Consider the following 24,187-nt stretch of genomic DNA (forward strand, 5'->3'; position numbering starts at 1 on the left):
TTGATGGATCGGATCGCGATTTTAATCATCAAATTCGGCACGCCAATCACACGGAACGAATGGGCGACGCGCAGGGAGCGATGACGCAGTAGTTAGCGCCCACCAGAGACCTGAGTTCGATTCCCCATTCACGGCCTGGTGCCTGCTCTCCCCCACCCCCCTAGGTCGGCTCGGCCTTAAACGAGTTGGTACCCTGGTGCCAGGCGGTGTGGTCGAATGTCCGCCACTAGGGGGAGACAAAGGCGGTCCGGGCGAGCGTCGCGTGGTGGCTGGAGAAGCCACATTCAATTATACACCCCTCACGTCATGCAAATTAGGTAGATAGGTGGGTGGGTAGGCGGGTGATTAGGTGGGTGGGTAGGTGGGTGATTAAGTGGGTAGGTGGGTGATTAAGTGGGTGGGTAGGTGGGTGATTAAGTGGTTGGGTGAGTGATTAAGTGGGTAAGTGATGAAGTGGGTGGGTGATTGAGTGAGTGGATGAGTGAGTGGGCGGATGAGTGAGTTGGTAAGTGAGCGGGTGGCTGAGTGGGTGAGTGGATAGGTGAGGGAGTAGGTGAGTGCCTAACCATCACATCACTGCATCATCATCGTCGTCGTCATTGCGTGGTGCTTCCAGACTGCGCTGCTGCTTCTGGGGGCCGTCTGGAACGCCCCCCCTTACCGATATGAGGAAGCCACTGGGAGCTGTGGTGCACCTTGACACCACCACCCGCATCAGCTTGAGATTGACAAACTCATTGCTTTACACTTGCCGCTGGTTGTTGTGTTTTTAGTTGTTTGTGCTTAACCGTCGCCACCTATACACTGCTATACACTACTATACGCTATACACTACTATACACTATACACTACACTATACACTTCACTGCTATATACTACACTATACACTACTATACACTTTACACTACTGTACACTACACTATTATACATACCGTGCTATACACTACACTACTATATGCTATACACTACACTACTATACACTACACTACTGTACACTACTCTACTATACACTACACTACTATACACTACACTACTATACACCACTACTATACACTGTACTATATACTACTATACTACTATACACTACACTACTATACACTGTACTATACACTACTATACACTTTACACTACTATACACTACACTACTTTACATAAACTGCTATACACTATATTACTATATGCTATACACTACTATACACTACACTACTATACACTACTGTACACTACTCTACTATACACTACACTACTATACACTGTACTATACACTATACACTACACTACTATACACTGTACTATACACTACACTACTATACACTGTACTATATACTACTATACACTGTACTATACACTACTATACACTTTACACTACTGTACACTACACTACTATACATAAACTGCTATACACTACACTACTATATGCTATACACTACTATACACTACTGTACACTACTCTACTATACTACTATACACTACTATACACTATACTACTATACACTACACTACTATACACTGTACTATACACTACACTACTATACACTGTACTATACACTACTATACATTGTACAATACACTCCACTACTATACACTACACTACTATACACTACACTACTATACACTACACTATATACTGCTATACACTCCACTATACACTACTATACGCTATGCACTACACCACTATACACTACTTTATACTACACTGTACTACACTATACACTAAACTACTATACACTACACTTCTAGAGATTGATAAACTCATTGCTTTACAACTGCCGCTGGTTGTTGTTACTGTTGTTGTGTTTGTAGTTTGCTGTTCTTAACCCCCGCCACCTTCAATTAGCAGCGGTTGGCTACGTACGGTGGTGCCAAAGAAGTTCAACACAGACACACACACACAGATACACACACACAGATACACAACAACCGCCATTCACCACTAAGTGGCAGTGACGTCACCACGACGCTTGTGCCAGGCCATGTGCACCTTGAGGCCACGTGAACTGTCGAACGCCCGTTGGCAGGTCACGGGGCAGACCCAGGTGCCACGGGTCGACTGAGATGACTGAGATGACTGGCTGATGCATCACCTGTGCCCCCTACTGTACCAACTTGCTGTGCTTTAGCCACCTGGCACTCCGCTCGTTGTTGTGAGCATCGCTCCTTCGCCCTCCATTGTTGTTGGTGGGCGACTGCCTCCAACTGCCCAATAGCGCCCTTCACGAACCTCCTCCACAGAGGCCGATCTTGACACCGCTGGTACCAGTCATCGGCAAGTCCACTCAGCTCCACGTCCTCCTGTACCACATCACTCCATCTCTTCTCTAGCCCGTGCCGCGCCCGTTTAGCCCCCTCGATCCGGCCAAACAAAAGCTGTTTAGGCATGCGGTGGCTGGGCATGCGGGCTACATGACCCAGCCAACGCAGCCTTGCCTGCCGGAGGAGCTCACCGATGGGACCTTGCCCAGATCTTTCAAAGATTTGTGAGCTCCTCACACAATCCAGCCTGGTTAAACCCAGGATGGATCATAGGCAGGCTCGCCTAATTGTTTCTAACTGGCGAAGATGTTCCATTAGGGGGGTCCACGTTTCGCAAGCGTAGAGAAGGGAGGGAATGTCCGTGGCCGAGAAGACCTGAAGCTTAGTGCGGAGCGACGGACCAGGTAGCTTCCACACAGCGTTACGCAACCGATGAAAAGATATTGCCACTCGACTGATTCGTAGTTGAGACCTCTGCTGTTAAACTGGAGCCGGTCATAAGCACACTGCCCAGGTATGGGAAACTCTCCACTCTCTCCACAACTGCCCCATCACCGATTGGGAGTTGTGGGGGTGGAGTGTCCGATGGTACAAAATACCCAGGCAGGTGCTTAGTTTTGGTGGGGCTGATGGTAAGGCCCCATCTCTTAGTGGCACGCTCCACTCTCAGCAGCAGCATCTCCAACTCCTCCTCTGAATGAGCAGCTATTACCAAATCATCGGCGTATTTAACGTGGTTGAGCAATAGGGAGCCATCCCTTGACCGCACCCAGGCATCGATCAGCCTCCCATTATATCTGTACCAAATGGAGATTCCCCCGGTACAGCTATTGAAGGCTTCACGAAGTACGTAGTCAAAATAGATGTTAAATAATGTGGGAGCCAGAGCACATCCCTGTCGCACCCCAAGGTGTATAGGGAATGGCTCTGACTCCCGGCCACGTAGTTTTACCCGGGCCCGCTCACCATCATGAAGGTCCTTAATGATCGTGAGCAGAGGGTCAGGGACTCCAAAACCACGAAGAACAACCCAGAGCCCAGGCCCACTGATGGTATCATAGGCTTTGACCAGGTCAATAAAGCATATTAAATATATAACACACAGACACACACACACAGACACACACACAGACACACACACCGAAACACAGACACACAGACAGACACACACACACACATGCAGAGGGATAGAGTCCGTGGGTCTCTGTGTGTTCAGTCTGTGGGTCTCTGTGTGGTGAGTCTATGGGTCTCTGTGGTCTCTGTGTGTTGAGTTTATGGGTGGTCTCTGTGTGGTGAGTCTGTGGGTCTTTGTGTGGTGAGTCTATGGGTCTATGTGGTCTCTGTGTGTTGAGTTTATGGATGGTCTCTGTGTGGTGAGACTATGGGTCTCGTTGTTGTGAGTCTATGGGTGGTCTCTGTGTTGTGAGTCTATGGGTCTCTGTGTGGTGAGCCTAGAAAATCAGCTTCTTCGGTTTCTCCCAAGTGAATTCTTCCCGGCCAAAGTGTCCATAGGCTGCAGTCCGCTGGTAAATCGGTCTCTTGAGGTCCAATTCCCTACAGAGAGAGATAGAGAGATACAGAGAGAGATACAGAGAGTGAGAGAGATCGAGAGAGACACAGAGAGAGAGAGAGACAGACAGAGACAGAGAGATACAGAGAGAGACAGAGAGACAGATACAGAGATACAGAGAGAGCCAGAGAGACAGACAGAGAGAGATAGGCATCACAAAGACAAAGATCCCCCATATAGCATTAACAGACTCTTGGGGCTAGTGTTGTTAGCAAGCATTGTGCCTATCATCTGGGCATAACTGCTACTTGTTTGCATCTTGATTTGAAGCTTTGGTGGCTGCAGGAATCTATACTCTTTGGTTCTTTCGGTAAAGACACGTAGTTAGAAATAAAATAAAACAAATCACGACGTTTCGATCGCAACACAAGCGGTCGTCATCAGGCAGGAACAGGTTTGCAGATTTGCTGAGCATTTCTGTGAGGTCTTGGGGGAGGGGAAATCCCTCAGCCTGGAAAACATCGTGGCACAAAGTGGGGAATGACGCTGATGAGGCTGCGGTGCCTTAAATATTGGAAGAAGCAGTCGCCCCCTGTGAGTGGCTGGCTGAGGTGCCATCTGTTGAGGAAGTACTGAAGGCGATCCAGAGTCTGAGACCAGGAAAAGCACCGGGCAGAGATGATCTCCCAAGTGAAATGCTGAGGAGGGGTGGCGATTGTGCGCAGACTACCCTACATGACATCATAATAACAGTTTGGACCACTGGACGGGTTCTGCTGGATTTAAAGGATGCCCTGGTGAGGTCCCCCCTTTAAGAAGCGGGACTGCACAGACTGTAACAACTACAGGGGCATCTCACTCTTCATTGTGCCAGGAAATGTTGTGTCAAGAATGATTCAAAATCGCCTTGCCAGGCACGCTGAGGAGAGGCTTGCAGAGCCCCAATGTGGTTTCAGGAAAGGGCGGTCCTGCACAGATGCCATATCTTCTGTCTGTCTGCTACAGCAGAGGTGCAGGGAATTTCAACAAGACCTACATGACCCTGCTCACAATCATTAAGGATCTTCATGATGGTGGGCAGGCCTGGGTAAAACTACGTGGCCAGGAGTTGGAGCCATTTACTGTTCCACTTGGGGTGCGACAGAGATGTCCTCTGGCTCCCACATTATTTAAAATCTATTTCGACCACGTAGTTCGTGAAGCCTTTGCTGGCTGTACTGAAGGAATTTCATCTGGTACAGATACAATTGGAGGCTGATTGATGCCTGGATGTGATCAAGAGATGGTTCCCTATTGGTCAACCATGTTGTGTATGCTGATGATCTGCTAATTGCTGCTCACTTAGAGGAGGAGTTGGAGACACTGCTGCTGAACCTGGAGCTTGCCACGACGAGGTGGGGCCTTAACATCAGCCCAACAAAACTAAGAACCTGTCTCGGTATTTTTGTGCCATCGGACACTCCACCCCCAAAACACTCAAATGGTGATGGGGCAGTTGTGGAGAGAGTGGAGAGTTTCCCATACCTGAGCTGTGTGCTCATGACCGGCTCCAGTTTAACAGCAGAGGTCTCCATCCAAATCAGTCGAGCAGCATTATCTTTTCATCGGCTATGTAACGCTGTGTGGAAGCTACCTGGTCTGCCAAATGGCTCACAGGGCTATACCAAATAAATGAAAACTATGAAACTATGAAACTGTCGCTCCATACGAAGCTTCGGGTCTTCTCGGCCACGGTCATGCCCTCCCTTCTCTATGCTTGTGAAGCGTGGACCCTCCTAATGGAACATCTTTGCTGGTCAGAAACATTTAGGATGGATGGATTGTGTGAGGAGCAGTCAAGGCTGCGTTGGCTGGGTCATGTTGCCCACATGCCCAGCCACCGCATGCCTAAACAGCTTTTGCTCTGTCGGATAGAGGGGGCTAAACGGGCGCAGCATACGCTAGAGAAGATGGAGTGATGTGGTACAAGAGGATGTTGAGCTGAGTGGACTTGCCAATGACTGGTACCAGCGGTGTCAAGATCGGCCTCTGTGGAGGAGGCTCGTGAAGGATGCTACTGGGCAGTTGGAGGCAGTCGCCCTTCATCAACAATGGAGGGCAGAGGAGCGACGCTCACAACAACGAGCGGAGTGCCAGGCGGCTAAAATGCAGCTAGTTGGCACAGTACTGGGCACAGGTGGTGGTGCATCGGCCAGTCACCTCAGTCAGCCAACCCATGGCACCACTTGGGTGTATCCCGTGACCTCCTGCCAGCAGGCATTCGACACTTCACGTGGCTTCAACGTGCACATAGCCTGGCACAGGCGCCATGGCGACGTCACCGTCACTTAATGGCGAATGGTGGGTATTGGGGTCTGTGTGTCTGTGTGTGTGTTTGTCTGTGTGTGGCTGTGCGTCTCAGTTGTGAGTAGTAGTCGTGGTGAGTAGTATTAGTGAGTAGTAGCCGTGGTGAGTAGTACACTCACCTCACGATGACTCCGGGTCTCAAGTCAAAGTTCGCATTCACGATCTTCAGCAGCTCGGCCTCGGAGCGCTGAGAGGTCCCGAAGTGGAAGATGGAGACAGACAGAGGGTGACTGATCCCTATAGCGTACGCCACCTAGATAGACAAATACATAGACATACATATAGAGACATAGAGATGGACAGAGAGCGATAGAGAAATAGAGACAGAGAAATAGAGACAGACAGATACAGAGGGTGGCTGATTCCAAGGCGTATGCCAACTATCTCTATCTCTCTCTCAGTCTCTCTATATCTCTCTCAGTCTCTCTATCTCTCTCAGTCTCTCTATCTCTCTCTCAGTCTCTCTATCTCTCTCAGTCTCTCTATCTCTCTCTCAGTCCCGTAGCCAAACGCTGCGGTGACCTCCAGTGGAGGTTGGCACACTGCACGTTGCCATCGGCCGTGTGGCTCAGCCGAATCTCGCCAGGGGTAACAGACTTGGTGCATTTCCTGCGGTGCCAGGGAGGATCTGCCCCACTAGTACTTACACTGCCAGCGGCTAAAACCAATGTTCCGCCTTTTGGAGGACATCTTCAGGAAACTGTGGGTACCCTTCTACAACAGCAGCTTCGTATATGGGGTGCCTTACCTGGCTAACAAACGACATGACCTCGCCAACTTCGCCTGTGCTCAGGCGAAGATGGCGGTGTACAGAACGAGAAAAAATATGCTGAAAGGTGACACTGACGGCTGCTCTGTGCTGCTTCCAGTGTTCAGGGGCCTGCTTAAGGCGCAGCTCCGGCTGAAGCACGCATACCGCACACATGTCGATGATGTGCACGTCTTCTTTGAACGCTGGGGAGCCGGAAAAGCCCTTTGTACCAGCGTGGACGGCACCGTCATGTTCACCTTCTGAAGCGCTCGCTCGTCAACGTGGCGTGCACAATGACTACCACAACCACGTGACTTTTCTTTCATGTTGTGCGCGGTGCTTTTTAGCGCCACAGCGCGTGGATTTGTAGCGTTTATTTTCATTTGTTTGCTGGTGACTTTGTGTGTTTCATATCGAAATCGCCTCCAGTGCTTTTGCTGCTGGTGGCGATAAAAGTTTTTTAAAAAGTCAAAAGTCTATCTCTCTCAGTCTCTCTCTATCTCTCTCTCAGTCTCTCTCTCAGTCTCTCTCTGCTTGGTTTCGCAGCCTGCGGCCTTTCTGTCTCTCTCTCTCTTTGCCACTCCTTCTCTTACAGCACTCCTCCTTCCGTCTTTCATTCTTCCTCTCTTTCCATTGTCTTATTCCATCATTCTTTCCTCTTCTTCTCTCTTTTAAATACAAATGTTGTTACTTGTTTTTTTGTTTGTCTTTTATCAACCCTCGTTGTACTGCGGCGAGTCCACGATGACACAGCGCGCAAAAAAAGTCCGAGTCTCTCGCTCGGAGGAACGGCTTAGTTTGCCTTCCTCCAGCAGACATCGCGCGTGGAGGACCGCGTGGCAACCGCCGCTGGCGGGGTGGAGCGGCGCGCCGGCCCATGCACGAACCGCGGTGCGGTCGCCTTCGTGGCGAAAAAGGGGATGACGGTGGCGCGCGTCGTCGAGGCCGGGCATGAGGTCAAGGAGGAGCTGTTTGTGCCGTGCGCAGCCTTTGGGCCTCCTCTGCAGTCAAGGTCGTCACCTCCACTGCCCCCACCTTTCCTCAAAAAAAAAACCTCCGATCTAGAACGGGATCTGAAACGGTTTGGCACGGCGGTCTCTCGTCCACGGTGTATTTGAGGTGAGTGTCCAAATTAGCATCTCTGTCGTTAAGCACCGTGAAGGTTTGGCGCTGGAAAAAGAGAGCACGTGCCGCAGCTTCCCGCTGCCGCACCGGCCACAGCGGAGCAGCCACAGAAAGGGGCCCGACAGCCGGGCGGCACGGCAACGTGCGTTACTAACGACGCGCGAGAGACCTGACCGCACCATGCAGAGCGGTCAGCCTGTACGAGAGCGCCTCTCCTTTGCAAAAGTCAACCGGGCAAAAATGTGAGGCGCTCTGTCCGGGGGCCACAGTGCGCAGTGAGCACCCTGAAGCTCCCTTCAGGGGGTAGGGGGTGGGGGGATAACGTAGAAAAATGGAGGGGCATCGAATACCTGAGAGTTACCCCTGGGGAGGGCAGCCGCTGTAGACAACAATAAAATGGGCTTAAGTGCCATTCAAAATATAAGGCAAATGAGAGGCTCGGGGACCCCGCTTCACACCCCCACCCAAGATGTCACACACAGGGGACACGGGTTCTCAACGTCACCAAACCTGGCAGCGTCTACGCTGTGGCATTAGGCCAAAGTCCTCCACCTACCCAGGCCGGGTGTCTAAGAGGGTCCACTGGAAGGTGTTTGCTGCCCACTAAAGCTCCCAGGGGGGGGGGGGGGGGTAACGTGGAAAACTGCGGGTACCAAGTACCTGGGGGAGTAGACCTGGGGAAGCTGGCCACTGTACAAAAACAAATTGGGCTGAAGTGATTGGCATAAATTAGTCGGGGAAATTACAGCATTGGGCCCGTTCCACTCCCCCGGATGTCAACACACACAGGGGACGGCTCCTCGTCATTGACAACCCGGCAGCGTCCGTGCTGTGGCACGAGGCCAAAGTCTTCCACCCACCCAGACCGGGTGTCACAAAGGTGCAGGAGGCTTTCACCCACTCCCGCCTGGCATAGGAAAACACTGGTCAGAGATCCTCTCTGCTTGCCGGCGGAGGAGGGGAGCCAGGGCCCGGCTAGCGTCTTCAAGCGAGGTCGATGTCTTTCAGGCTCCTGGCCATAAAGCGGCTTTGTGTTACGATGCCGGTGGAGCTGCCCGGGAAGTCGCCGGGCCCTCGGTTTGCTGAGACAAACCGGGGGACCGGGTCATGGATGGGAGCTCTTCCTCACAGACCTGGGGCTGGTCGACCAGTAGACGCTGCAAATGCACGACCGCAGTCCGTTGGGACGCGTGGCGTAGCTTCGAGTGGGAGAGGGCGCCTGCACGCTATGACCCAAAAATAGCGTTTCCTAAAGGAGCCGTTGTTCGCTAACAATCCCTTTCGAAGCCTACAGAGAGAGAAGACCCTGGGGCCTCACGGTTCATTGCCGCGGGGAGTGAGCCGGCTCGGCGACCTGGTGGACGCTCGCCGGCGGAGGTGGCGGCCAGCTCTGGCGCTCTCCGCAGCGGCGGCCGGACTTCGCTCTGTGCTCGACGGGGGTGAAGCCGTTGCCGTGGGAGGCCCCAGGTAGACGCTGAAGCAACTGGGGCGTGAAGCTGGAGACGCCGGAACGACAGCGGCGGATGCTCCTCCTACTTCCTCCCCCCCACCCCCCCCCCGAATGACATTCTCCTGCGCCGAGTCCTCCGACCGCAAGGACACGGGAAAGCTCTTGAAGCTCGAGAGATGCAGAGACTCATCTTCTTTGGTTCTTTTGGTAAGGTCACGTAGAATGAGAATAAAAAAATAAAATAACACGATAAAATTCTCACGACGTTTCGGCCACAACGCAAGCGGCCGTCTTCAGGTGAAAGGTACAGACCTGTCGAGACGACAGAGCTTCGTCCCGACAGGTTTGTACCTTTCACCTGAAAACGGCCGCTTGCGTTGTGGCCGAAACGTCGTGAGAATTTTATTGTGTTATTTTATTATTTTATTCTCATTCTACGTGACCTTACCGAAAGAACCAAAGAAGAGTAATCCTTGCAGTCACGAAAGCTTTAAATCGAGATGCAGAGACGTCTCGTTAAGGGTAGTGGGGCTCACAAACAAGAGCTGTGAACTCGCTGTGTAAAAAGTGCCGCATTTTCAGTGCCTGGAGAAGTTACTGGACACTAAATGGAGAGAATATTTCTCCCCATTGATGGATGCTGGCCCCCAATGGCGTGGAATGTACGAGGCGCCCCCCCCATTGCAAAACGCTGCGGCGACATCCGGTGGAGATTGGCACACCGTGTGACTGCGCCCCTCAGCTGTGTGGGTCAGCCAAGCCTCGGCAGGGACTCCGGGACACCTGCGCGTTCTGCGGACCGAGGGGGGATCTCGCCCACCGAATACCTCGAGAGCGTGAACGGCACGAGCCACCGTTCCGCTTCCTAGGACAAATCTTCAGGAGTGTGGACTCCCCACCCCCCCTTTCCCACGAGAGCCTACGTTTCGTGTACGGAGTAGCCATGACGGGCGGCGACGGGCGGGAACTTTGCGTGCGCCCGGGCAAAAGCTGGCGACGTGCACAATGAGGAAGCGGAGATTGGAAGGTGCTGGTCGTGACTGTGGGGCAACTGGCGAAGCTGAAGGCTCTCGTAAAAAGGCACGGCTAGAGCCCGAGCGTGCGTACTGCCGCCGTGAGTTTTTTTTTTTAAAGTAATGGGGAGGGCGCCCCGGGGAACTTCCTGTGCACAATTGTAAATAATGCACTTCACTACGAGTTCTAATTCCCACTCCCCCCCACTCCACCCCTTCTCTCTCAGAGGTGATGCCCGGTGACGCGTGATGTGAACATGTGTACCGTCACCGGTTGTTGGCATCGACGCTTCCTAGAAGCAATGAAATTTATTATGTAAAAGTCAAAAGTCTCTCTATCTCTCTCTATGTCCCTCTATCTCCCTTTATCTCTCTCCCTTTATCTCTATCTCTCTTTCTATTTCTTACCTGTACCAGGACTCTCTGGCACAGCCCCGCCTTCACGAGAGGCTTAGCGACACAGCGAGCAGCGTATGCCTCTGATCTATCTCTCTATCTCGCTATCTCTCTCTCTATCTCTCGCTATCTCTCTCTATCTCCGGCTGGAGCACACACGCGTAAAACACACACGCACGTGCCGGTGACGCGCGCCCCGCGTCTTCTTCCAACGCTGGGGGGTGAGGGGGCCGGAAAAGCTCCTCCTCTGGTACCGGCGTGAACGGCACCACCCTCCTCCACCTCCTCGTCACCTTCTAACGCACTCCGTCGTCGGCGTGTGGCGACCGCGATCGCCACCGCCACCACGTGACGTTGCGTTGTGTGTTGGGCGTGGCCTATCTAGCGCCACGTGCCACGGCGCGTGGTGGTGGTGGTGTTTTTACTACACGCTTTCTATTAATATAATAATATGGTTTTCCCCTTTTTTCTGGCAACAAAACTGAAACCTTTTTTGCAAGGAATTATGTCTGCATTAACCACAATACCTGCAGTCAAAATGCAAACAAAAAATATACTATGATATTGTGGTTAATGCAGACATGAATCCTTGTAAAAAGGTTTCAGTTTTGTTGCCAGAAAAAAGGGGAAAAACCCTATTATTATATTTTGGTACTAGCAAAGGAGGTCTAATGATGTAGATGCTCACCCCGAGCCCTCATTACTTTGATCGTGCATTGTCTTTGAGCTGTACACCTTCTGGCGTCATCTGGTCGAGCACCAATTGGGTCGAGGCTCAAAAGAAAGCCGTCCCTTGGTGTGGACCAATCAGTTTCAAGGACAATGCATATATTATCATAGTATGTTTTTTGTTTGCATTTTGACTGCAGGTATTGTGGTTAATGCAGACATGAATCCTTGTAAAAAGGTTTCAGTTTTGTTGTCAGAAAAAAGGGGAAAAACCCTATTATTACATTTTGGTACTGGCAAAGGAGGTCTAATGATGCTTCCTATTAACTCACTCTGTCTGTTGTCGTTGTTGTATCCTCATTCTTTTAACCCACTTCCCAATGTGGTATCGACTGCAAACTTGGTATACTTATGTCATACTGATGACAATACTATATTATATCATTAAAAAAAAAGATGTAAACAATCTTTTTCACATGTTATGTTTCGGCTTGGCTCTAATTGTCCACGGTAAACTTACGTTGGCTGTAATTGGCCATGGTCCCTTACGTTGTGAAAGCTTCGGGGCCACTTCCCGGAGTCGCGGAGTTCTTCCATTACTAGTACGGTACATTTCATTAAAGCGTGTTTTTAAATATTACTTATTTTATTGTGTTTGTTTTTTTGTTGTTGCTGGAGTGGTTTATCGCCTCCAGTGCTGTTGCTGCTGTGGGAAATAAAAGTGCTTTAAAAGTCAAGTCTATCTCAATCTACGTCTCTTTTTCTCTATCTCTCTATCCCTTTATCTCGCTATGTCTCTCTCACCTGTACCAGGACTCTCTGGCACAGCCCCGCCTTCACGAGGGACTTGGCGACCCAGCGAGCTGCGTATGCTCCGGACCGGTCCACTTTGGAGAAGTCCTTGCCCGAGAAAGCGCCGCCACCGTGCGCACCCCAACCACCGTAGGTATCCACGATGATCTTCCTACCCGTGAGGCCCGCGTCTCCCTGGTGTAGAGAGAGACGTAGAGAGAGAGGTAGAGAGAGGGGTTGAGAGAGAGAGGTAAAGAGAGAGACTGACTTGACTTTTGAATAACTTTCATTGCCGCCAGCAGCAACAGCATTGGAGGCGATTCCGATAGGAAGTACACAGTCACCAGCAAACAAACGAATAATCCCTATAAATCCACGCGCTGACAGAGAGAGAGAGACAGAGAGACATAGAGAGAGACAGAGAGAGGTAGAGATAGATAGGGAGAGACAAAAATACAGTGTACACGATGATCTTCCTACCTGTCAGATCTGCGTCTCCCTGGTGGATGTAGAGAGAGAGATAGAGACACACACAGACATATAAAGAAACACTCACACACTCACACTCACTTACACTCACACAGACATATAGACTGACAGACAGACTGACACACAGACACACACAGACACACAGACACACACACAGGCACACTGACGCACAGACACAGACAGACACACAGACAGACACACACAGACACACACAGACAGACACACACAGACACACACAGACACACACAGACAGACACACACAGACACACACAGACAGACACACAGAGACAGACACACACACAGACAGACACACACAGACAGACACACTGGCACACAGACAGACAGACACACAGACAGACACACATACAGACAGACAGACACACACAGACACACAGACACACACACATACAGACACACAGACAGACACACAGACAGACACACAGACAGACACACAGACAGACACACACAGACAGACCTGCGGTCCACCGATGACGAACCTCCCGCTGGGTTGTATGTGGTACACGGTGCGCGCGTCCAGCAGCTGTGCCGGCACCACGACCCTCACGACGAGTCTCAGCAGCTCCACGCGCATTGAGGGCAGCGACTCCTCCTCCCCGTGCTGCACGGACAGCACCACCGTGTGGACTCGTACGGGGACCACGCGGCCGCCGTCTCGACGGTACTGAACCGTTACCTACAGCAGGAGATGGGGGGGGGGGGAGATTATGAGTTGGAGAGCGATAGATGGAGACTTTTGACTTTTAAACAACTTTTAATTGCCTCCAGCAGCAACATCACTGGAGGCGATTCTGATGCGAAATACACAAAGTCACAAGCGAAAACAAACAAATAATCGCTTTAAATCTACGCGCTGTGGCGCTTGCTGAGATAGATGGAGATATTTAGAGAGAGATAGAGAGAGATGGAGAGAGATAGATGGAGAGAGTGGGAGGGGAGATGATGAAATGGAGAGTGAGATGGGGGAGATGTAGAGAGAGAGATAGAGAGATGGAGAGGATGATAGAGATTGAGGGGAAGAGATGCAGAGAGAGATGGAGAGAGAGAGATGGAGAGAGAGATTGAGAGAGAGATGGAGGAGAGAGATGGATAGAGAGAGATGGAGAGAGAGATGGAGAGAGAGATGGAGAGAGAGATGGAGAAGAGAGATGGAGGGGAGAGATGGAGGAGAGAGATGGGGGAGAGAGATGGAGAGAGATGGAGGAGAGAGATGGAGAGATGGAGAGAGATGGAGAGACATGGAGGAGAGAGATGGAGGAGAGAGATGGAGGAGAGAGAGGGAGAGAGATGGGGAGAGAGATGGGGAGAGATATGGAGAGAGATGGAGAAAGATGGAGAGAGAGATGGAGGAGAGAGATGGGGAGAGATGGGGAGAGATAGGGAGAGATGGAGAAAGATGGAGAGAGAAATGGAGAGAGATGGAGGGGAGAGATGGATAGAGAGAGATGGAGAGATGGAGAGATTGAGAGAGATGGAGATAGATAGGGAGAGATGGAGAAGAGAGATGGAGAGAGAGATGGAGAGAGCTGGAGGAGAGAGATGGAGAGATGGAGAGAGATGGAGAGACATGGAGGAGAGAGATGGAGAGATGGAGAGAGATGGAGAGACATGGAGGAGAGAGATGGAGGACAGAGATGGAGGAGACAGATGGAGAGAGAGATGGAGAGAGATGGAGGAGAGAGATGGAGAGATGGAGAGAGATGGAGAGACATGGTGGAGAGAGATGGAGGACAGAGATGGAGGAGAGAGATGGAGAGATGGGAAGAGATGGGGAGAGATAGGGAGAGATGGAGAGGGATGGAGAGAGAAATGGAGAGAGATGGAGGAGAGAGATGGAGGAGAGAGATGGAGAGAGATAGGCAGAGATGGAGAGAGAGATGGAGAGAGAGAAATGGAGGAGAGAGATGGAGTGAGATGGAGGAGAGAGATGGAGAGAGATGGAGGAGAGAGATGGATATAGAGAGATGGAGAGAGAGATGGAGAGAGAGATGGAGGAGAGAGATGGAGGAGAGAGATGGAGGAGAGAGATGGGGAGAGATGGGGATAGATAGGGAGAGAGATGGAGAGAGAGATGGAGAGAGTTGGAGAGAGATGGAGGAGAGATGGATAGAGATGGAGAGAGATGGAGAGAGAGATGGAGGAGAGAGATGGAGGAGAGAGATGGAGGAGAGAGATGGGGAGAGAGACGGAGGAGAGAGATCGAGGAGAGAGATGGATAGAGAGAGATGGAGAGAGAGAGAAATGGAGAGAGATTGGGAGAGATGGAGAGAGAGATAGAGAGAGATGGAGAGAGATGGAGAGAGAGATGGAGAGAGATGGAGAGAGATGGAGATAGACAGAGATGGAGAGAGATAGAGAGAGATAGAGAGAGATGGAGAGAGAGATGGAGCGAGATGGGGAGACAGATGGAGAGAGATGGAGCGAGATGGGGAGAGAGATGGAGAGTGATGGAGCGAGATGGGGAGAGAGATGGAGAGAGATGGAGCGAGATGGGGAGAGAGATGGAGAGTGATGGAGCGAGAGGTTGTAAAGAGAGATGGAGAGAGATAGAGAGAGATAGAGAGAGATGGAGCGAGATGGGGAGAGAGATGGAGAGTGATGGAGCGAGATGGGGAGAGAGATGGAGAGTGATGGAGCGAGAGGTTGTAGAAAGAGATGGAGAGAGATAGAGAGAGATAGAGAGAGATGGAGTGAGATGGGGAGAGAGATGGAGAGTGATGAAGCGAGAGGTTGTAGAGAGAGATGGAAAGAGATGGAGCGAGAGGTTGTAGAGAGAGATGGAGAGTGACGTCACAGCATCTTGCCTGCGTCTTGGAGTCTGGCCTCAGCCAGGGTAGAGTCCCGTTCCTCCTCAGCTCGGCCATCCTGGAGTTGAGTTTGTGAGCGAGTGTCATGGTCAGAGGCATGCACTCCTCTGTCTCGTCCGTGGCGTAGCCAAACATCAACCCCTACCATCAACAACATCATCACCATCATCATCATCTACAACAACATCATCATCACCACCACCATCATCACCATGATCATCACCATTAACGTCATAACCATCATTATCATCATCATCACCGCCACCATCACCACCACCATCATCATCACCATGATCATCACCATCAACATCATAACCATCATCATCACCATCATCATCACTACCACTACCATCATCATCATCATCATCACCACCACCACCACCATCATCATCATGACCACCATCATCACTACCACTACCATCATCACCATCATCAACATCATCACCACCTCCACCGCCGCAACCAGCACCACCACCGCCTCCACCACCTCCTCTTCCTCATCTCCTCCACCACCACCTCCACCACTTCCTCCTCTACCACCTCTTCTTCCTTCACCTCTTCATCCTCCGCCAGCACCACCACCAACACCACCTCCTCGTCACCTGATCTCCTGCCCCGATGTCCTCCTCCTGGCGCTGGTGGTGAACTCCCTGCGCGATGTCTGGGGACTGCTGCTCCAAAGCCACGAGAATGTTGCACGTCTTGTAGTCAAAACCTGGTGGATGGGTGAGTGGGTGAGTCTTTTAGTCAAAACCTGGTGGGTGGGTGAGTGGGTGGGTCCTTTAGTCAAAACCTGGTGGGTGGGTGGGTGAGTGGGTGGGTGGGTCTTGTAGCTAAAACCTGGTGGGTGGGTGAGTGGGTGGGTCTTTTAGTCAAAGCCTGGTGGGTGGGTGGGTGAGTGGGTGGGTGGGTCTTGTAGTCAAAACCTGGTGGGTGGGTGAGTGGGTGGGTCTTTTAGTCAAAACCTGGTGGGTGGGTGGGTGGGTCTTGTAGTCAAAACCTGGTGGGTGGGTGAGTGGGTGGGTCTTGTAGTCAAAACCTGGTGGGTGAGTGGGTGGGTGGGTCTTGTATTCACAGCCTGGTGGGTGGGTGAGTGGGTGGGTGGGTGAGTGGGTGGGTAGGTGAGTGGGTGGGTGAGTGGGTGGGTGAGTCTTGTAGTCAAAACCAGGTAGGTGGGTGGGTCTTGTAGTCAAAGCCTGGTGGGTGGGTGAGTGAGTGGGTGGGTAGGTGAGTGGGTGGGTGAGTGGATGGGTGGGTGGGTGAGTGGGTGGGTGAGTGGGTGGGTGGTTGAATCTTGTAGTCAAAACCTGGTGAGTGGGTGGGTGAGTGGGTGGGTGGGTGAGTCTTGTAGTCAAAGCCTGGTGGGTGGGTGGGTGAGTGGGTGGGTGGGTGGGTGAGTGGATGGGTGGTTGGGTGAGTCTTGTAGTCAAAGTCTGGTGGGTGAGTGGGTCAAAGAGTGGGTAGGTGAGTGGGTGGGTGAGTGGGTGGCTGAGTCTTGTAGTCAAAGCCTGGGTGGATGTGGGTGAGCGGGCAAGCGGGTGAGCGGGCGAGCGGGCGAGCAGGCGAGCGAGTGAGCTGGTGAGCGACTCACCTTTGGCGGAGTCGTCGTAGCCAATGTGCTTGATGGTGTCTCTCACCACCTTCTGATAGTCGATGATGGCGGTCGAGGTGATCTCCCCACACAGTAGGATCATGCCCGTTTTAGCCACGCACTCTGCAGTACCAACAACATCATCATCGGTAGCAGCAGCAGCATCATTATCATCTTCAATAGTACCAACAACATCATCATCAGCAGCATCATCAGTAACATCATCATCATCATCAGTAACATAATCATCATCAGTAACATCATCAGTATCACCATCATCATCCGTAGCAGTATCAACATCATCAGTATCACCATCATCATCAGTAGTAGCATCATCATCATCATCACTATCATCATCAGAAGTAGCAGCAGCATCATCATCAGTAACATCATCAACATCATCAGTAGTAGCAGCATCAATATCATCATCACCAGTAGTATTAGCAGCATCAACATCGTCAGCATCATCATCATCATCAGTAGTAGCAACATCATCATCAGCAGCATCATCATCTTCATCATCAGTAACATCATCAGCAGGATCATGCCGGTCTTAGCCATGCACTCTGCAGTACCACCACAATCATCATCACCACCATCATCATCATCACCATCATCATCACCACCACCACCATTGCCACCATCACCACCACCACCACCACCATCATCACCACTACCACCGCCATCATCACCACGACCATCATCGCCACCACCATCATCATCACCACCATCATCACCACTACCATCATCATCACCATCACCACCATCACCACCATCACCACCACCATCATCACCACCATCAGCACCACCACCATCATCACCACCATCACCACCACCATCATCACCACCATCAGCACCACCACCACCACCATCACTCACCGCACGCCACTTTGGCGTTGGGATCTTGAGCGAGGTGAGCGTCTAAGACGGCGTCGCTGATCTGATCGCACATCTTGTCTGTGACGCGGGAGAACAAACAAATAGCTCAGAACCGTGGCAATGCCACCAAACACTCTATGGGTCTCTACAGTGAGGGAAAACAGTATTTGATCCCCTGCTAATTTTGGACGTTTGCCCACTGACAAAGAAATGATCAGTCTATAATTTTAATGGTAGGTTTATTTGAACAGTGAGAGACAGAATAACAACAACAAAAATCCAGAAAAACGCATGTCAAAAATGTTATAAATTGATTGGCATTTTAATGAGGGAAATAAGTATTTGACCCCTCTGCAAAACATGACTTAGTACTTGGTGGCAAAACCCTTGTTGGCAATCACAGATGTCAGACGATTCTTGTAGTTGGCCACCAGGTTTGCACACATCTCAGCAGGGCTTTTGTTCCACTCCTCTTTGCAGATTTTCTCCAAGTCATTAAGGTTTCGAGGCTGACGTTTGGCAACTCGAACCTTCAGCTCTCTCCATAGATTTTCTATGGGATTAAGGTCAGGAGACTGGCTAGGCCACTCCAGGACCTTAATGTGCCTCTTCTTGAGCCACTCCTTTGTTGCCCTGGCCGTGTGTTTTGGGTCATTGTCATGCTGGAATACCCATCCACGACCCATTTTCAATGCCCTGGCTGAGGGAAGGAGGTTCTCGCCCAAGATTTGATGGTACATGGCCCCGTCCATCGTCCATTTGATGCGGTGAAGTTGGCCTGTCCCCTTAGCAGAAAAACACCCCCAAAGCATAATGTTTACACCTCCATGTTTGACGGTGGGGATGGTGTTCTTGGGGTCATAGGCAGCATTCCTCCTCCTCCAAACATGGCGAGTTGAGTTGATGCCAAAGAGCTCCATTTTGGTCTCATCTGACCACAACACTTTCACCCAGCTGTCCTCTGAATCATTCAGATGTTCATTGGCAACTTCAGACGGGCATGTATATGTGCTTTCTTGAGCAGGGGGACCTTGCGGGCTCTGCAGGATTTCAGTCCTTCATGGCGTAGTGTGGTACCAATTGTATTCTTGGTGACTATGCTCCCAGCTGCCTTGAGATCATTGACAAGATCCTCCCATGCAATTCTGGGCTGATTCCTCACCGTTCTCATGATCATTGCAACTCCACGAGGTGAGATCTTGCATGGAGCCCCAGGCCGAGGGAGATTGACAGTTCTTTTGTGTTTCTTCCATTTGCGAATAATCGCACCAACTGTTGTCACCTTCTCACCAAGCTGCTTGGCAATGGTCCTGTAGGCCATTCCAGCCTTGTGTAGGTTTACAATCTTGTCCCTGACATCCTTGAAGAGCTCTTTGGTCTTGGCCATGGTGAAGATTTTGGAACCTGATTGATTGTTTATGTGAACAGGTGTCTTTTATACAGGTAACAAGCTGAGATTAGGAGCACTCCCTTTAGGAGTGTGCTCCTAATCTCAGCTCGTTACCTCTATAAAAGACACCTCGGAGCCAGAAATCTTTCTGATTGAGAGGAAGTCAAATACTTATTTCCCTCATTAAAATGCAAATCAATTTATAACATTTTTGACATACTTTTTCTGGATTTCTTTTTTGTTATTCTGCCTCTCACTGTTCAAATAAACCTACAATTAAAATTATAGACTGATCATTTCTTTGTCAGTGGGCAAATGTACATAATCAGCAGGGGATCAAATACTTTTTTCCCTCACTGTATGTATGTCTATGGGTCTCTGTGGGTTCCTGTGGGTCTCTATGTATATCTATGAGTAGGTATGGGTCTCTATGTATCTCTATGGGTCTCTGTGGGTTCCTATGGGTCTCTATGGGTATCTCTGTGGGTCTCTATGGGTCTCTATGTATCTCTTTGGGTCTATCTCTATGGGTATCTAGGTATCTATATGGGTCTGTATGGGTATATATGTATCTCTATGGGTCTCTGTGGGTTCCTATGGGTTTCTATGGGTATCTCTGTGGGTCTTTATGGGTCTCTATGTATCTCTATGGGTCTATATCTATGGGCCTCTATGTTTCTCTATGGGTCGCTATGCATCTCTATGCATTAAGAATATTCGGCTGCTGCTACGAATGTCAACATGATAATGATGATGTCAGCCTCTGGGTTGAGCTGCTACCACTTCGTGGTGATGGCCACGTACAGTTTCTGAACAAAGAGCTACACAGCAGATCAGTGGCGGCCTTACACCTTGTAACATCAACATAGTTTACGTTTAGTGTGTGCGTCTCATGATGATGTCAGCCACGTGATGATATCAGCCACTTGAGTATCGGTCTCTGTGGGTCTCGATGAGTATGTACGTCTATGGGTCTCTATGCATCTCTATGCGTGTTAAATTAGATTGTGTGACTGCTGATATTCATTTCCACGTGATGATGATGACATCAGCCATTGGGTTGAGTTGCTATCACTACGTGGCGGTGGCCAGGTACAGCTTCTGAACAAAACAGTAGCTCAGTGGAGGCCTTACACCTGGTCACATTTAATCGTTTATAGTTTAGATAAATAGTTTAGTCATTTACAACGTCTCCCCCCCCCCCTCTCCGTCTTGTTTACCCAGTTGCGTTATCTTGAATTGATTTTATACTCGCTGCTACTAACAGTACTTGCCCCTAGAGTCCTGCGAGAGGCTACACGGGGTAGCTTTGTCTGTGTGTGTCTGTGTATGTGTGTGAGTGTGACAGCACTTGCTTCTACAGCCCTTTTCCAGGCTACACGGGGGAGCTTTGTCTGTCTCTGCGTGTGTGTAACAGCACTTGCCCCTACAGACCTGTTACAGCCTACACGGGGGATATTTGTCTGTGTCTGCGTGTGTTTGTGTGTAACAGCACTTGCTCCTACAGACCTGTTACAGCCTACACGGGGGATATTTGTCTGTGTCTGCGTGTGTTTGTGTGTAACAGCACTTGCCCCTACAGACCTGTTACAGCCTACACGGGGGATATTTGTCTGTGTCTGCGTGTGTTTGTGTGTAACAGCACTTGCCCCTACAGACCTGTTACAGCCTATACGGGGGATATTTGTCTGTGTCTGCGTGTGTGTAACAGCACTTGCCCCTACAGACCTGTTACAACCTACACGGGAGATCTTTGTCTGTGTCTGCATGTGTGCGAGTGTAGCAGCACTTGCCCCTACAGACCTGCTAGAGCCTACACGGGGAATCTTTGCCTCTCTTAGGTGCTGCTACTCACAGCACTTTCCCCTATAGCCCCGCTAGAGGCTACCTGGGGGATATTGTCTTTGTTAGGTGCTACTACTCGCTACTAACAGCACTGGCCCCTACAGACCCGCTAGAGGCTACACGGGGTAGGTTTGTCTCTGTTAGGTGCTACTGCTAGCAGTGCATTTGCCTCTACAGCCTGCTGGAGGCTACCTGGGGGATACGTTTGTCTGTGCGTGACAGCACTTGCCCCTACACGCCTTGCTGGAGGCTACCTAAGGGAGCTTTGTCTGTCTGTGCGTGTGACAGCACTTGCCCCTACAGCCCTGCTGAAGGCTACCCGGGGGAGCTTTGCCTCTGGTACCCACCTGGGTGTCCCTCGCCCACCGACTCGGACGTGAAGAGGAACATGGTTCCATCTTCGCTGGCCCCCGTCGCCTGAGGATTCATCGTCAACTCCGACTGGGACTTTAAATGGGAAAAAAAACAAAAACGAAAAAAAGTAGAAATAATTGAATAATTGGAAATCCATATTCTTTTTTGTATTGTATCTTAAAAAAAAACGACATGCATGGAACGAAAACCGAGCGCAGGGGCTATCGGAGCGCACGCGCAGGGAGTTGTCAATTGCCGATTCGTCGTTGAATCAGGGAGCGGGATCGATGCTTGTCGAACGAAAACGAGCAGACGGCGCTGTGACATGAGCTCGGCAGCTACCGTTCGATTCGCCCATTGCGACGGAAAGAAGGGGTCATTAGATGCGTCGAACAACAAAAAGATCCGCGGACCCCGCTCAGGCGACGCTCGATTGATCCGGCGAGGGAAAAATCCATCGGGAGGACGCCGCCCATCGATTTGGTTTTTCTCACATAGAGAAGAAGAAGAAGAAAACTGATCAACTTGACGCCCTCGCACGAGATGCGGAAGGACGGACGGGGGACGTGGCCGGCGGTGAAAAGGTGCAATGAAAGTGTCGTGAGACAAAGTGTACACAAGCGACGGGTGCATCTTGTACTTTTAATTCGAAGGAAGAAACGTCCAAAGTGGCCCCCTGATCGATACTCAATTTATACGTGAAGGTAGGAACGTCCACAGTTTACGCTGATCGATAATTAGTTCAATGTGAAGGAAGATCGTCCACAGTGTTCCCTAATCGATACTCGATAAAATTAAAAGGAATACACCTCCAAAGTTTTGCCGAATTGATGCTCAATGAAATTAGAAGGAAAAAACGTCAAAAGTGGTCCCTAATCGATGATTAGTTAACGATTAAAACAAGGATCGATTTTTTTGATGTCGTTTAAGCAAAAAGGCGAGGAGGAGAAATAAGAAAAATGGCCACCGTCGAGGTCACAATGGGGGAGGGAGGAGGAGGCCACGTGCCGAGCTTCCCACGGGGAGGCCGCCTCGCCCCTTATATAGGGGAGCCCCCGGTGGGGTGGGGGAGGGGTGTCACCGGACCATACCCGTCTACAGCCACGCCCCCAACTAGACCCCCCACCCCAGCCACGCCCCCCCCACTCTTCAGGCACGCCAACCTGGCCACGCCCACTCCTCACCCCACCCACAGCCCCAACAAAAACAAAGATCCCCTGGATAGCCACTAGCAAAGACAAATACAAAGGTCCCCTGGGTAGCCTATAGCAAACACAAAGATACAGATGCCCGTGTAGCCTCTAACAAAGAAAAAGATGCCCCGTGTAGCCTCTTACATAGACAAAGCTCCCCCGTGTAACCTCTTCGGATCTTCTCGTGACCAAGAAGACCCGAAGCTTCGTGTGGAGTGACACACCAGGTAGCTTCTACACAGCATTGCGCGACCGATGAAAAGAAAATGCAGCTCGGCTGATTCGGAGTGAGACCTCTGTTGTCAAAACGGAGCCGGTCATGAGCACACTGCCCAGTTATGGGAAACTCTCCACTCACTCCACAACTGCTCCATCACCAATTGGGCGGTGAGGGGGTGGAGTGTTTGATGGCATAAAATACCCAGGCAGGTACTTTGCTTTGGTGGGGCTGATGGTAAGGCCCCACTTCTTAGTGGCACACTCCAGGTTCAGCAGAAATGTCTCCAACTCCTCCTCTGAGTAGGTCGCAATCACCAGATCATCGGCATACATGACATGGTTGACCAATAGGGAGCCATCACTTGAGCGCACCCGGGCATTGATCAGCCTCCCATTGTATCTGTATCAGATGGAAATTCATCCAGTACAGCCACCGAAGGCTTCAAGAACTACGTGGTCAAAATATATGTTAAATAATGTGGGAGCCAGAGGACATCCCTGTCGCACCCCAAGGTGAATAGGGAATGGCTCCGACTCCTGCCCACCATCATGAAGGTCCTTCATGATTGTGAGCAGAGAGTCAGGGACTCCGACAGCACGAACAACAACCCAGTGCATATGCCTATTGATAATAGGCCTTGATCAGGTCAATAAAGCAGAGATGTCCTGTTGGAATTCCTACACCTCTGCTGTAGCAGACAGATAGAAAATATTGCATCTGTGCAGGACGCCCTGGCCTGAAACCACATTGGGGCTCCACAAGCCTCTCCTCAGCGTGCCTGGCAAGGCGATGTTAAATAATCCTTGCCAGGACCTTTCCCAGCACACTGAGGAGTGAGATGCCCCTGTAGTTGTTATAGTCTGTGCGGTCCCCCTTCTTAAAGAGGGGGACCACCAGCACGTCCTTCCAACCCTGCGGAACCCGTCCACTTATCCAGACTGTTATTATTACGTCATGTAGGGCAAAAGATCGCACCTCAGGTAACTGCTGACAGGGGGTGACTACTTAATACATAGGTTTTCGCGATAGGTGGTAGCGGGTTAAACGACACATTTATATATTTATGCGATCTAACCCAAAAAACCTGTACTATGGG

General features: G+C 50.7%; 1 protein-coding gene across 2 annotated transcripts; it reads right to left on the minus strand.

Annotated features, from left to right (window-relative positions):
• On the minus strand, nt 1-22,722 carry LOC116956974 (S-adenosylmethionine synthase-like). Of its 2 annotated transcripts, none has more exons than XM_032978880.2 (10): nt 22,646-22,722; nt 21,672-21,771; nt 18,090-18,167; nt 17,211-17,333; nt 16,222-16,334; nt 15,617-15,760; nt 13,270-13,488; nt 12,318-12,500; nt 6,229-6,362; nt 1-3,807 (listed from the first exon to the last, which is right to left on the minus strand). In XM_032978880.2, exons 2-10 carry the CDS (start codon nt 21,751-21,753, stop codon nt 3,705-3,707), a joined length of 1,179 nt encoding a protein of 392 aa, XP_032834771.2. In that variant the 5' UTR covers nt 21,754-21,771; nt 22,646-22,722; the 3' UTR covers nt 1-3,704. The 2 variants fall into 2 exon arrangements, with proteins under 2 accessions (XP_032834771.2, XP_032834770.2); XM_032978879.2 differs by having other exon boundaries at nt 22,319-22,690.
• Between the last annotated feature and the right edge of the window lie 1,465 nt (nt 22,723-24,187).

The sequence above is a fragment of the Petromyzon marinus genome, chromosome 68 (genome assembly GCF_048934315.1).
Source record: "Petromyzon marinus isolate PM22_M1 ecotype Great Lakes invasive population chromosome 68, UKy_Petmar_22M1.pri1.0, whole genome shotgun sequence".
NCBI classification, from domain to species: domain Eukaryota; kingdom Metazoa; phylum Chordata; class Hyperoartia; order Petromyzontiformes; family Petromyzontidae; genus Petromyzon; species Petromyzon marinus.

What these genes read in the sequence shown, in the direction of transcription:
- LOC116956974 (XM_032978880.2), bottom strand. Translation starts at nt 21,753, where the DNA reads ATGAATCCTCAGGCGACGGGGGCCAGCGAAGATGGAACCATGTTCCTC. An exon ending in GGTGGGCGAGGGACACCCAG is followed by an intron (nt 18,168 to 21,671) that starts GTGGGTACCAGA and finishes CCCGCGTCACAG; the next exon opens with ACAAGATGTGCGATCAGATC. An exon ending in AGACCCGGAGTCATCGTGAG is followed by an intron (nt 3,808 to 6,228) that starts GTGAGTGTACTA and finishes CTCTCTCTGTAG; the next exon opens with GGAATTGGACCTCAAGAGAC.